This window comes from Erythranthe guttata, chromosome 4, assembly GCF_056151865.1.
Source record: "Erythranthe guttata isolate IM_541 chromosome 4, IM_541, whole genome shotgun sequence".
Classification (NCBI taxonomy): Eukaryota; Viridiplantae; Streptophyta; class Magnoliopsida; order Lamiales; family Phrymaceae; genus Erythranthe; species Erythranthe guttata.
The window spans coordinates 18,135,001-18,147,456 of record NC_142536.1 but is presented as its reverse complement, the minus strand read 5'-3'; the positions used below and the strand labels follow the sequence as shown (position 1 = coordinate 18,147,456).

At 33.7% G+C, this 12,456-nt stretch overlaps 5 protein-coding genes and 1 long non-coding RNA gene across 7 annotated transcripts in view; 4 read left to right on the top strand and 2 right to left on the bottom strand.

The window, feature by feature from the left end:
• LOC105949167 (glycine-rich RNA-binding protein 4, mitochondrial) overlaps nt 1-12,456 on the bottom strand; it is a 96,532-nt gene that overhangs the window by 66,967 nt on the left and 17,109 nt on the right. The gene's annotated exons all lie outside the window — the stretch shown is intronic.
• Nucleotides 1,473-5,159, top strand: LOC105949071 (ras-related protein RABE1c). The gene is made up of 8 exons (XM_012972337.2): nt 1,473-1,917; nt 2,581-2,653; nt 2,742-2,842; nt 3,188-3,253; nt 4,143-4,240; nt 4,419-4,481; nt 4,559-4,651; nt 4,749-5,159. Exons 1-8 carry the CDS (start codon nt 1,845-1,847, stop codon nt 4,830-4,832), a joined length of 651 nt encoding a protein of 216 aa, XP_012827791.1. The 5' UTR covers nt 1,473-1,844; the 3' UTR covers nt 4,833-5,159.
• Nucleotides 5,021-8,547, top strand: MBD7 (methyl-CPG-binding domain 7). The gene is made up of 9 exons (XM_012972487.2): nt 5,021-5,565; nt 6,232-6,550; nt 6,662-6,769; nt 6,882-6,923; nt 7,047-7,085; nt 7,289-7,435; nt 7,806-7,967; nt 8,062-8,288; nt 8,374-8,547. The coding sequence occupies exons 2-9, from the start codon at nt 6,377-6,379 to the stop codon at nt 8,378-8,380; spliced, it is 906 nt and encodes a 301-aa protein (XP_012827941.2). The 5' UTR covers nt 5,021-5,565; nt 6,232-6,376; the 3' UTR covers nt 8,381-8,547.
• LOC105949045 (protein yippee-like At3g11230) lies at nt 9,280-10,497 on the top strand. 2 transcript variants are annotated; one of them, XM_012972313.2, is made up of 5 exons: nt 9,280-9,508; nt 9,637-9,668; nt 9,787-9,892; nt 9,995-10,053; nt 10,183-10,497. In XM_012972313.2, the coding sequence occupies exons 1-5, from the start codon at nt 9,389-9,391 to the stop codon at nt 10,250-10,252; spliced, it is 387 nt and encodes a 128-aa protein (XP_012827767.1). In that variant the 5' UTR covers nt 9,280-9,388; the 3' UTR covers nt 10,253-10,497. The 2 variants fall into 2 exon arrangements, with proteins under 2 accessions (XP_012827767.1, XP_088673807.1); XM_088817681.1 differs by having other exon boundaries at nt 10,166-10,282.
• LOC105949087 (uncharacterized) overlaps nt 11,441-12,456 on the bottom strand; it is a 3,314-nt gene continuing 2,298 nt past the window's right edge. Inside the window, exons 3-4 of the long non-coding RNA XR_016030934.1 lie at nt 11,835-11,987; nt 11,441-11,754 (exon numbers count right to left, since the gene is read on the bottom strand). This is a non-coding gene — a long non-coding RNA (uncharacterized LOC105949087). The remainder of the gene's footprint in view (nt 11,755-11,834; nt 11,988-12,456) is intronic.
• LOC105949089 (protein yippee-like) overlaps nt 11,735-12,456 on the top strand; it is a 1,806-nt gene continuing 1,084 nt past the window's right edge. Inside the window, exon 1 of the mRNA XM_088817142.1 lies at nt 11,735-11,870. Coding sequence (XP_088673268.1) covers nt 11,763-11,870 — 108 coding nt within the window. The 5' untranslated portion in view covers nt 11,735-11,762. The remainder of the gene's footprint in view (nt 11,871-12,456) is intronic.

The following is a 12,456-nucleotide window of genomic DNA, read 5'->3' as shown; positions in this document are numbered from 1 at the left end:
GCCATATATCTGAGATGAATTTTGTGAATGAGTATATATTGCCTAGCTATCATTTTTGGATGTGATTCAAGAAAGTATAATATATAATATTTAATAATATATATCTGTACATATATATTTTTTTCCATATGATATCTTATATATAAAAAAAAGAAACGCCGGACAACCCAAAAAAATTCTAATGATATTTCCGTAATTAGTTATCTTTAATATTTTTTCTCTACTAATTTTAAAAGAATCCTACCTTATTGCTAATTATGTAATTATTTATTTTTAATATTTTTTGTACTAATATTTTAACTTAATTTTCAACAATTACTGGTCTCCTAAATTTCATCAATATATCTTAAATCTGAAGAGATAAAACTAGAAATTCAATATGAATAATACTATATTATTAAATTTTACTATATTAGTATACTATATTTTCTTAGTATATATTAAATTGATTTTTTTTTTCACTATTTAAATAATATCTCGTGCATCGCACATTGGAAAATGCTGGTTATATATAATACTACATTTTTAATCCATTAAATTAAAGCCCACTCAATTTGTTTTCATATACTATTTATTCTTAAGTTATCATTTATGTTTATGAAAAGATAAATCTTAGGGAGGTTCAAACTATATTCTAGATATAGTATGTTTTATTTAATTTATAATATTTTTATTGGAATTTACAATTTTTTTTTAATATATTGTGCTATTTTATATGAAATACACTTGAAAAAATTGGGACAACCTTGTTGATGCAGTATGCTTTAATTTATGATATTTTAATTAAAATTTACAATTTTTTTGAACATATATTGTGCTATCATTATGTAATTATGTTGAGTGATTTTTTATTTAGGGTAAATTCCACTTTACCCCCTCGTACTCTGCCTGAGAGTCACTTTACCCCCTCGTACTCTCAATTTTATCGATTTACCCCCTTGTACTTGTACAATTTCCCAGTACAGCCCTTTTCTTCAATTTTTGTCAATTTTGACTCTAACGCCATTTGGTCAACTCTGTAAATTACAAAATTGTCACTGCCTATAACGCGTCGTTTCTCCTCCGTCAATATTGTCATTTCTTCTTCTCCCACCAGTTCCCCTTCCAAGATATCCCCAAATTGAACCCCTAACTTAGTAAAAATCAAGACCCAAAAATTGATCGATTCCACCCAGTGCAAAGAAAAAAATATATGAATGTGTGAAACTTTCTCTTTTCTAATCTCGAGAGTCAAAATCGAAAAAAATCAATATTTACGTCAATATTTTGACTCTTGACCAAATGGCGTCAGAGTCAAAATCGAAAAAAGTTGATGAAGAGGGTTGTATTGGGAAATTGTACAAGTACAAGGGGGTATATCGACGAAATTAAGAGTACGAGGGGGTAAAGTGGTTCTTGGGCAGAGTACAAGGGGGTAAAGTGGAATTTACCCTTTTATTTAAACAAAATAAACTTAAGCTAAATATATAGTAAGTACCAATGTGTTAATATGCGCCCGCGAGCAGCCGAACGCTCTCCCTTCCCTTCACCCATTTATAAATTTGCTGACGCCTACTGCTAACATGCGCAGTGGACACCAAGGCGCACCCAGCACCCACGCGCGTTAGATTTCCCTAAAGTACACACTTCACAGAAAGTGCGCACGATAGAAACTACGTACGGTGCGCCTCTCCTCTCTCTCTCTCTCTCTGCAAACCAATGATGATTTTTATTTAACACAGATCTGTGAGCAATCTAATTTTAAAACAATCATAGAGAGAGAAAGAGCGGAGAACGGATTTGAGGACAGAGAGAGAGAGAGAGAGACGGGTTGAGGAGAGAGACGAAACCACCGGCGAGGGTCAATGGCTGCACCACCGGCGAGGGCGCGAGCAGATTATGATTACCTCATCAAGCTTCTCCTCATCGGCGACAGCGGTCAGTCATCATTCTATCTTCGTATTCATTCCCCCTTATTTTTTTTTGGATTTACCTGCTTGATTTTTTATGGATGTTCCTATTCGCTTCTTAATTGATTGTTTGAAGCTAGGTTTTTGTCTAAATTGAAGTGGTTTTGTTCGGATCTGTAGCTTCCTCATCGTACTTTTTTCGATTAAATTCATTTTATGGCATTTTGATTCGAGCTGTATAAACAAATATCGATTCCCGGCAGTGATACATTACAATTTTTTTTTAATGATTGATCTATAATGTCAATTTGTTGCTTCTGGTAATTCTCTGATTTGAGCAATGAGGTTCTGGAGTTTGTAGTATAAAATTATCTCCTGCTACAGTAGGCTGGCAATGTATCGACAAATCTAAATTATTTAGCCGTCTTGCTCCGAATCTCATGCTTGTTTTATGGTGGTTCGTTCTTTTGGATAAAATGAATTGTGAATTGTTAATTGTCGTACTCTTAACCACTGCGTAGAAACTTCTAGTTCTTTCTTTTTAATGTAAGCATTTTTTATTTGGCACATATGTAGCAAGAGATGTATCTATATTTTCGTGTGTGAGTTAATGGGCATAGTGACAATTGAACATGGACCAAAGATAGTTCCTTCTTGTTTTCCTTTACCCGTTTATTCTCTGTTCCTCCAGGTGTGGGTAAGAGTTGCCTTCTTTTGCGATTCTCTGATGGTTCCTTCACAACTAGTTTCATTACCACAATCGGGTGAGTGGAGTTATATATTGCAGAATGCCGTTATTTAGCTTAACTGCTTGGTTGGTGCACTGATTGTTGGTATAAATTTACTCTGTAGAATTGATTTTAAGATAAGAACCGTTGAACTTGATGGTAAACGGATCAAGCTCCAAATCTGGGATACTGCTGGTCAAGAACGATTCAGAACAATCACTACTGGTAAGTTCTTATTTTCATTTTTCCCGTAGGAGTGTAGTTGAGTTATGTATGCTTTCTTGTGTTTTAGGGAAATGTAAGACATGAATATGAAGCTCTGGTTTTCATGTTGGATTGATTAGAGTAACAACTTTCACCGTGCTCTATACTTTTAATCTTTCAGAATAATGTATTAAAGTGGGTTTTCACTGTTTAGTAAACTTTACGAATCAGTAGTGCTCGTCTTTCTCTCTTTTTTCCAATACTGTCGAATGCTTTACTGAAATATGTCTATTTACGAATCCCATTTAACACATAAATAACACTGAAATGTCAATTATATAATTCTCTTACTCAAAAATTCTCCAGCTTACTATCGTGGAGCCATGGGTATATTGCTGGTCTATGATGTCACAGATGAATCTTCTTTTAACAGTAAGGTTTCTTCTCTTAGCTTTATTTTCTGATTGTTTGGCATGTATTTCTTCCTTTCTGTAACTATAGATAACACAGTAAACTACCTCTCGTTCTCTCCCTGTTCTGCCCTTTTTTTCTTATGAAATTGAATTAGATAAATAAGTCTGTAACTTCTCAGTTCTATAAATGGAGTCATACATCTTTTCTCTCCCGACCTAAATTATGCTTATCAAGAACTGGTCAATGGTTCTCGTTAGAAAAAAAGTTTTTACCTCAAATCTTTGAATTATTCCTCTAAAACAAATGTTTTCAAGTCATATAAAATCACAGGGAGTGCATTATCTTGCTGAAGATCTTGCATTTTCTGATACACATACGGGAGGGGGAAACAAAATACAAAAAAATTAAAGAAATAGGAGTCCAGAAAAGAAGGAAGAATTAGATGATTGTGGTAAACTAAAGAGAATTATTTTAAGAACTACAGGGAGAATAATTTCTTTTATACTTCATTTCTTGTACTTAGTCACTTACAACCTTACAGTCTCTATGTATTACATACTATTATAATTGAATAATCACGAGACTAATGGAATGTTAAACATGGGGATAGATACACATTAGAGTTAAATCACGAGACTGATGATGTGATTAAAACAATGGAGATGATTTTTTTTTGGGGGGGGGGGGGGGGGGGGGGGGGGGGGATGATGGGGATATGTTGAGACTACGCAGCTCAAGATGAATGGGCATCCATTTAACAATATTCACTCTTTATATATGCTTTCTTCTATTTTTCATTTTGGCTATTCGATTCCTGAACAACACCGTGTACTTGTGGAATTGAGCATGGTGATGGTTTATTTGTTGTTTGTATCACTGTTAAAAAGTCATACTACTCTCTATCCAGATATTAGGAACTGGATTAGAAACATCGAACAGCATGCTTCTGACAATGTGAACAAGATATTGGTAGGGAACAAAGCTGACATGGACGAAAGCAAAAGGGTATATTCCTTTTCTTAAATTTAATTTTCGCATTAATCTTGGTTATGCTTAAATTCTGTTTTTTTTTACGACTTAGGGTTAGCTTGTCATTGATATTGAAACAACAGATCCAATTAGTAAGAAATATTGATTCCAAATACTCTTATGCAACTCACTTTAATCGTTTCCAATTGCTCAGGCTGTTCCTACCTCCAAGGGTCAAGCTCTAGCGGATGAATACGGGATCAAATTCTTTGAAACTGTGAGTTTTTTCGTAATTTCTATAGAAAAGAACAGTCGATGTGTACATGCAAACTGAACATGCATATTTGCCTGCAGAGTGCTAAAACCAATCTTAATGTGGAAGAGGTTTTCTTTTCGATAGCTAAGGATATTAAACAAAGGCTCTCAGACTCCGATACCAGAACAGAAGTAAATTAATTACCCGATTTCATTTTTTCAGATGGTTATAACTTTATTCAATACCCTTAATTAAATACTTATTTTTTTTGTTTTGTCTAAATTTTAGCCATCGACGATTAAGATTAATCAGCCCGATGCAACGGGTGCGGGTGGTCAACTTGCACAGAAGTCAGCTTGCTGTGGCTCTTGAGTGCATGGGAAAGATTAAAGATCAATTGCACCTTCAAGTAGGTGTGTTACAACACTCTTTGAAACGAAACAATATGGAAAAGGTATCCTGGTGATTCTGTCGGTTTTTATTTTTATTTTTATTTTTATTGTTCTAATTTGGAACTTGTTCTAGCGTGTATCATAGGTTATTATTGGAAAAGTTTGAATTGGGGCTTTTGCGTTTTGCTTTAGTTTGCGTTTCCGTTTCCCGTTTCCATTTGACCTCTAAACATCCGTCGGAGAGACTTGGTTCATATTTTACTCTGCGTATTTCAGTTCTCATTCTAAATGCATGTAACATTTCCTATCCTTGTTTTACACACACATACACGAGAACGAGGACACGATACTTCAAAAAAAATTACGACACAACGTTGGGGACACGTATAAATATTTAAAGGGGTATATTTATAAAACATGTTGGAGTTTCAGTAGAACCTCAATAAATTAACCACTTCGCTTAAATAATAGTTTTTCTTTTGTCCCGATTATGTAAAAACATACTAAATTAATAGTTTGATAACTTAATATTTTGGTAAATTAATATAATTTTGCTAGTACGGACTATATCAATTTGTAGAGGTTTACGTGTAATTTGAATCAAAAAAATTGCAATAAAACATGTTGAGCTAAATATTAATTTTTAAAATTTTCTTGTAAAAATTTTGAAAACACTCTCTCATAAATCCACGTCATCAAATGGATTGCTTTAAGTAGGGGTGGGCATTCGGGTCGGGTCGGGTTATTCGGGTTATTCGGGTCGGGTTATTCGGGATTTTTGCAAAAAAAATATTACCCGAACCCGACCCGAGATAACCGGGTACCCGGTTATTTCGGGTCGGGTTCGGGTCGGGTTCGGGTTTTGCTATTTTTTTTTTTTTTTTTTTTTCATTTTTGAAAAATAAATAGTAACTAAATTTACTTAAGATATATATATATATATATATATATATATATATATATATATATATATATATATATATATATATATATATATATATAGACATACAGACATATATGTATATATATACAGACATACGTATATATATATATATACAGAGATACAGACTATACATATATATAGACATATACATACATATACTGCATTACATATACATATACTGATATATATATATATATATATATATATATATATATATAAAAAAAAAAAAAAAAAAAAAAAAATTCAACCGGGTACCCGATCGGGTAACCCGGTAGGATTTCTAATACCCGGACCCGACCCGGTTTGGGAGCACCGGGTACCCGAACCCGGAAAAAACCCGGTTTCATAAAAAATTACCCGATCCGGTCGGGTAATACCCGACCGGGTCGGGTTATACCCGAATAACCCGACCCGAATGCCCACCCCTAGCTTTAAGTAAATTATTTTTAATCAAAATTAAAAAATGTTAAATGAAACAAATAATATGATAATAATAAATAAATAAAACCTCAAAACGTGCAGAGACAAAAAAAAAACAAAACAACAGAGACTGTGACACATCAGTCTCACACAAACAAATCATGAAGCGACGCCGTAACTCCACAACCCTCTCACCGTCAAACTCAATGCTGGTGCCCTACGACCACCGCCAGCTCGCGGTGGTGCCGCCCATCACCGCCGCATACCGGCGCGGCATCCCCCGTGGCTGGGGAGTCGAAGTGGTGCCCCGCTCCGACGGCTCCCGCTCCGACACGGTCAATCAAATGTTCAATTTCTTATTTCTTCCGCAACACGAACAAATTGTCAATTATCTGCTGTCAATTACGCTGATTTAGATGTTGTTTTTTGATGGATTAAATGCGCAGTATTATTACGAACCAGGGACTGGAAAAAAATTCAAATCAATTGTGGCGATTCACAGATATCTGAAAGGGGCTGATTCTCCTCGTAGATCCCCCAGGAATCATAATCAAGTTAGTCTTTTTTCTTTTTTTTTTTTTTTTAAATATCATTATTATTATTATTTTATTATTTTTTGCAATTTTTAATTGTTGATTTAGCATTTATAAACTGATATTATTGCAGAATTCTGGGTGTAGAAGACTGCCTCCTCCTCCTATTCAGAAGGTAAAGACAATATGAAATATAAAAATTATTGTGGGAGAGTGAAGATTTATGAAATTTAGGACAGCATTTGTTATCGGTTAATTTTCGATTAATTTAACTCACTCGATAATTATGTTTCTGCAGAATAGTAAGTGTAGAGGGATCGTTGCTTCTGCTGGAAAGGTAAAGTAATCCTTCATAAGATGTTGCATGGAATTACGAGCTTGAGTTTTCGATGTCGAAATTCATTCTTCTAAATTTTAGTACAAGTTCATTTCGCTCTCTTTATTTCTTCCTTTTTTTACTTTTCGTCTTAATTTTTGTCGACTATGTATCGTATGTACTGTAATTGATAATTCGTATTATTAACGCAAACGGCACCACAGTTGATGAGACTGAAGGACGAACCAAGCGAGAGTAATTTAGCCATTGTAGCTTTTGAGAAACCTACTCCCGTAGAACCGTTTATTCTTCCCGATGGTTGGATTGTTAAGGAGGTGCGCCGTAAATATGATAATAATTGGAAAGACAAGGTAATATTTATTTACATATTTAATTTCTCATTCTTTTACAACTTCTTCGAGTTTAATATCTCTTCGAAAAGAAAGTATTTTTCTTCTTTACATATTATATAGCTATATATATAATATTAGCAAACAAATTCCTATGTTACATTTTTCGTAACACACTAACCCCCTAAACGGCACGTTATCAGGGAGTAGTTTGCTAATAAAATTGAATCATAGGGGGAATTTTGCAAATATTTGTAACAGGGGGAGTTTTGTAACAATTAGAGTAAATACAGGGGTGCAAATTGCAATAGACCGAAAAATAAGAAGCAGAAAGGAAGCAATTTTCGATATGTTAGTGATATACTTTTTTTAATTACACTTTGTTGCACAGTATTACTACGAACCTGGAACAGGACAAAAGTTCCGATCACTGGTGGCAGTTGAGCGGCACTTGGCAGAATTAGAAGAAAATTCCCCATTATCAAAAGCTCTAGAAAAAATCAAGGAAAATCGACCCCTCTCAAAAGTTTTCAAACTCGAAAATCACTCTAAGGTAAACCATCAACAAATTTTCTTTACATTTCAGACACAACACGACCCTCGTTTTCTTTTCTTTTTTGCTAATTGTGTAATTTCGGGCTTGTTAGAGATCTAGTCCGATGAAGAAAGACGTATCTGAAGAGAATAAAGAAGCTTCGGCTTTTACGGGCCCACCGATGAGTGTTAATTGGGTACTCGCTAGTCCACAGGGAGATATATGGAACCCTTTCATATCCGATATGTTTGTTTCAGACACCGTTAAGCAGCAATGGAATAATCGGTTCATGCTTTTCATGAATGACGAAATCAATGATTGGAAAACGGAAGCACACAGGTAAACGGGGTTCGATTTTTTATCTTAATTTTTATTTTAATTCCTAATTATATATTAAGTCGAATCTTTTGTATGTATTGTGCAGTGTCTGAAGGGCCTCCCTCCTAAGTTTGCTGCCTCCATGTAAATATCCAAACCTTAATTGATGTAAGGAATGTGTATGTATCTCCAGAACTAAAAGCTAGTTTGTAATGATTTTGCTGTGTGAAAACAGTGTGGCATTTCTGACCATTAATTAAGCATGGCATATTGTGAAAAATGGGGTTTATTTACATTCAGCACCTCTATGTTTACTCGACTTGTTAAAACAGTCCTCGTGTCATTAATATTAGCAAAAATCTCCCTATAATATATTTGTTTTAGCAAACTACCCCTAAAACTTCACCATTATAAGGTTTTGTTCGCTAATATTAATATATCTCTTAGTTTGGTCACAAAATATAGCTCAATCTCTTCTGACTCGATCGTCGCAGTGCTAACTTCGGCCTGAGTCCGGATACTTTCGTCTTAGCAGCTAGCGAGTCAAAGTCGAGTCAAAGTCCTCACTCCCGCCATAAACTGCGACAGAGAGCAATATTTTGCAGACGGAAACACAATAAAAAACCCTTTCGCCGGTTCTATTATGAAATAAACTCATCATTTACATTTAAAAAAAAAAAACATTTTACAATAACATATGAAATAATATAATTAATATTTATTGAATCCCATTTCAAAATATTGAAGCGCGCGTACAAAATCTTTTCAAATAAGGTACAGCTGTGGTCCTGCGGAAGCAGTTATGACAGTTATATACATACATACATATACTGATATACATATAACCAATATATCAATCTTTCCTGTACGTATACTAATACTTGAACTCACCCCATATATATATATATATATATATATATATATATATATATATATATATATATATATATATATATATATATATATATATATATATATATATATATATATATATATATATATATGTAGAGAGAGAGAGAGAGAGAGAGAGAGAGAGAGAGAGAGAGAGAGAGAATCATCTGATTATTCGTTTGAAGAACAATTGAAGAACATCTGCATAGAGAAAAGATCGATCGCCAGAAATGGGTCGGGTTTTTTTGGAGGATTACGGGAAAGGTGATGGATATGAAACACAATACTTCATGTGCAACAAATGCCGCACCTATATTGCATTACCCGAACACCAATTCCTTCTTCCACGAGTACGTAATTTTTCTTCCTTCACACACACACAAAGCGTATACTTGATTCTTGATTATTTGGATCAAGAAACCAAAATCTGTCTTTTTATTTGCTCCTCTGATCTTCGTTTTACTCGATGGATCTGCAGGCTCAACAGCATGTTCGCATCTTCAGTAAAGTGTAAGATTTAAATTAAACACTGCAAATTAAAATTCATCACGATTATAAATATTCTGTTTCGAAAAGATTCTTCCTCTGAATAAATGAAAATATCGTGATTTTTTTCGTGTATATGCAGTGCGAATGTGGAGGTTGACGAACCTGCTCGATACTACAAATATGGTTCGCACACGATTGCTGATATCTACTGCGTCAAATGTGGCAATAAACTGGGCTACAAATACGTAAGCCAATATTATACGCAACATTCTTTCACTATTTTCGTATTTATTTATCTATATATATATATATATATATATATATAAATAAAAAAAAACTTTCTGCAGATTGAGGTTGGTAAGAACAAGCGGTTTATTCTCCGAAATGGATATGTGAACTTGATGATGTAAGTAAACCCCTTATGGAAATTAAAAACTATATATATATATACTATTGAATTTTTCGGGATTTTGTTATAACAATGTCGATTTCGTTATAAGTAACTCATTTTTGGGAAGTTTCCGGTAACAAACAGGGTAAATTTCTGGAGGAAGTGTGCTGACCTCACTGTAGATGCGGTGACAATGCAATCGATTGACTCGTGATCCGTAATTCTACGTTTTCTGATTTCATGCATGCAGGCTAATATTTAGCTGAAGTTTGTAATAACATTTTCGATTTTTTTTTCGGTAATGAATTTTGACTTGTATTCTGCGTTATCCGATTCTTCGCGGACTAAAACTTAGCTTACATATTGTTGAAGTTGCTATAGTTCTTGGAAATTTAGCTGAAGTTGATATAATGTTTTCGATTTTTGTCGGTACTGAATTTCGACTCGTATTCTGCGTTATCCGATTCTTTGCAGATTAAAACTTAGCTTACATTTTGTTGAGGTTATTTTTTTTTTTTTTCCTTTTTTTTTCCAGTTGAGAAATGTTATGTCGATAACAGTTTAGATGCACTAAGGCTCGTTCGGTTGGGAAAATTAGCCATGATTACCTAAATAAATGGACGTTGTTTGATAATTGGTAAACCCAATAATATTTCTGGGTCGACCCGGAAATATTATTTTATCATGACTATCTTTGCCCTTTTAGGGAGATTATTTAATCTGATCGTTTGTTAATCTAATCTTATGAACCAAACGAGCCCTTAGATACTCGGAAAACATATTAAACCGGAAGAATTACCGAATTGCATCTTCATAGCAGCCACAGAGGCATAAACACTAATAAATTACATCAGCTATTTGAAATTAAAAGTAAAATTATAGCAGAAAAATACAAAATCTTTAAACTCAAATGATTGTTTTTTACCATTGACCAAATATTTGATAAATATATATTGGGTCCCTCGATCTGGTATTATTTACACATAGACCCTTTATATTTTAAAAAATATTATCGAAACATCCCTTAAAAGTTTGGTTTTGGCCAAAACAAAACCAATCTAAATTCCATATTTAATTATATAAATGTGAATAAATATTATAAAGGAAGAGTACTCTAATATCAATATCATAATTAAATATCAACAGCAAGCAGTTAGATAATGGAAAAATGTAATTAATCCATTATTAGTGTTGATGGGTCTAATTAGCTAATAATTATTATTTATAGCCTAATGACAAATGTGCGAATTCGGGCCCAAATCCAAGATTAAAGCCCAATTGTAGGCCTTCAACCCATAAGTAATTAAACTGATCTTAATTATAAGGCCTTCAATTAATATAATGATATATATATTAGGGCTAATTAATAATAACTTGCATGGAGATTAGAACGAGGGTAAAATTGGTAGAAAGAAATGTTAATTATATATTTTAAAAATATTTACAAGAAGCGCGTGTACTGGTTTAACAAAGAAAGGCATACCTGTTGAGGCAGTTATGACAGTTATTATGAACTGATATCCAGATTCTCTTCTCCCTCCTATACATACATACACTATAGATACATAACACATGTATATATACATACACATATGAGCTCTCCCATTATCATAAACCCTTTATTTTTTATTCCCTGAATTTCCTTTCTTCTGGATTTTCCACAGTAAAATAATCATCTCGTTCTTGAAGAATCGGAATTTCTCGTCGGAAAAATCTCTGCAGAAATGGGAAGGCTGTTTGTGATGGAACACATAGGGAATGATGCTTACTTCTATTGCATCAGGTGCAACACTTACATTGCCAAGCAACGACACCAATACGAACTCCCACAGGTAAATTTCTTCACTTTTTGCCGTCTCTGCAAGATTTGTTCGATCAAACTTGTGTTCTCGAAGTAATCCTTTCAGTCTCGTTGAGTGATTGTTTCTTCTTCGTAAATTTCTTCATCCCTGAATATTCATATGGCATGAAAAAAGTGTTTGTTGGTAATTGAGAATAGCATGAGGTATATCGTTACACCATGAAATTCATAGAGAAAAAAAGTGGTTATTTTGATCAAGAAACAACGTACGTCGGTCTATACTAATCTGTCAATTATGCATGGAGCAGTATAGATTGTTTCTTCATAAAATTCTTGATCCCTGAATATTCATACGGAAAAACTGTTGCTCGGTACTACACACACACACACACACAAAGGTGTTTGTTGGTAATTGAGAAGTTATAGCATGAGATATATCATTACACCATGAAATTCATAGGGGAGAAACTGTTATTTTGATCAAGAAAAAACATATGTTGCAGTACAGATTGGTTCTTTTTCATAAACTTCTTGATCCCTGAATATTCATATCGAAAAACTGTTATTCTGTATACAAAAACGAAAAAAAGTGTTTGTTGGTAATCGAGAAGTTATAC

Bases quoted from the DNA above. Each gene is read 5' to 3' on its own strand.
- LOC105949071 (XM_012972337.2), top strand. From the start codon at position 1,845: ATGGCTGCACCACCGGCGAGGGCGCGAGCAGATTATGATTACCTCATC. The intron at 4,482-4,558 runs GTGAGTTTTTTC...ATTTGCCTGCAG, and splicing joins GGATCAAATTCTTTGAAACT to AGTGCTAAAACCAATCTTAA. The intron at 4,652-4,748 runs GTAAATTAATTA...TCTAAATTTTAG, and splicing joins ACTCCGATACCAGAACAGAA to CCATCGACGATTAAGATTAA.
- LOC105949045 (XM_012972313.2), top strand. From the start codon at position 9,389: ATGGGTCGGGTTTTTTTGGAGGATTACGGGAAAGGTGATGGATATGAA. The intron at 9,509-9,636 runs GTACGTAATTTT...ATGGATCTGCAG, and splicing joins ACCAATTCCTTCTTCCACGA to GCTCAACAGCATGTTCGCAT. The intron at 9,669-9,786 runs GTAAGATTTAAA...GTGTATATGCAG, and splicing joins GTTCGCATCTTCAGTAAAGT to TGCGAATGTGGAGGTTGACG.
- MBD7 (XM_012972487.2), top strand. From the start codon at position 6,377: ATGAAGCGACGCCGTAACTCCACAACCCTCTCACCGTCAAACTCAATG. The intron at 6,551-6,661 runs GTCAATCAAATG...TTAAATGCGCAG, and splicing joins ACGGCTCCCGCTCCGACACG to TATTATTACGAACCAGGGAC. The intron at 6,770-6,881 runs GTTAGTCTTTTT...ATATTATTGCAG, and splicing joins CCCCCAGGAATCATAATCAA to AATTCTGGGTGTAGAAGACT.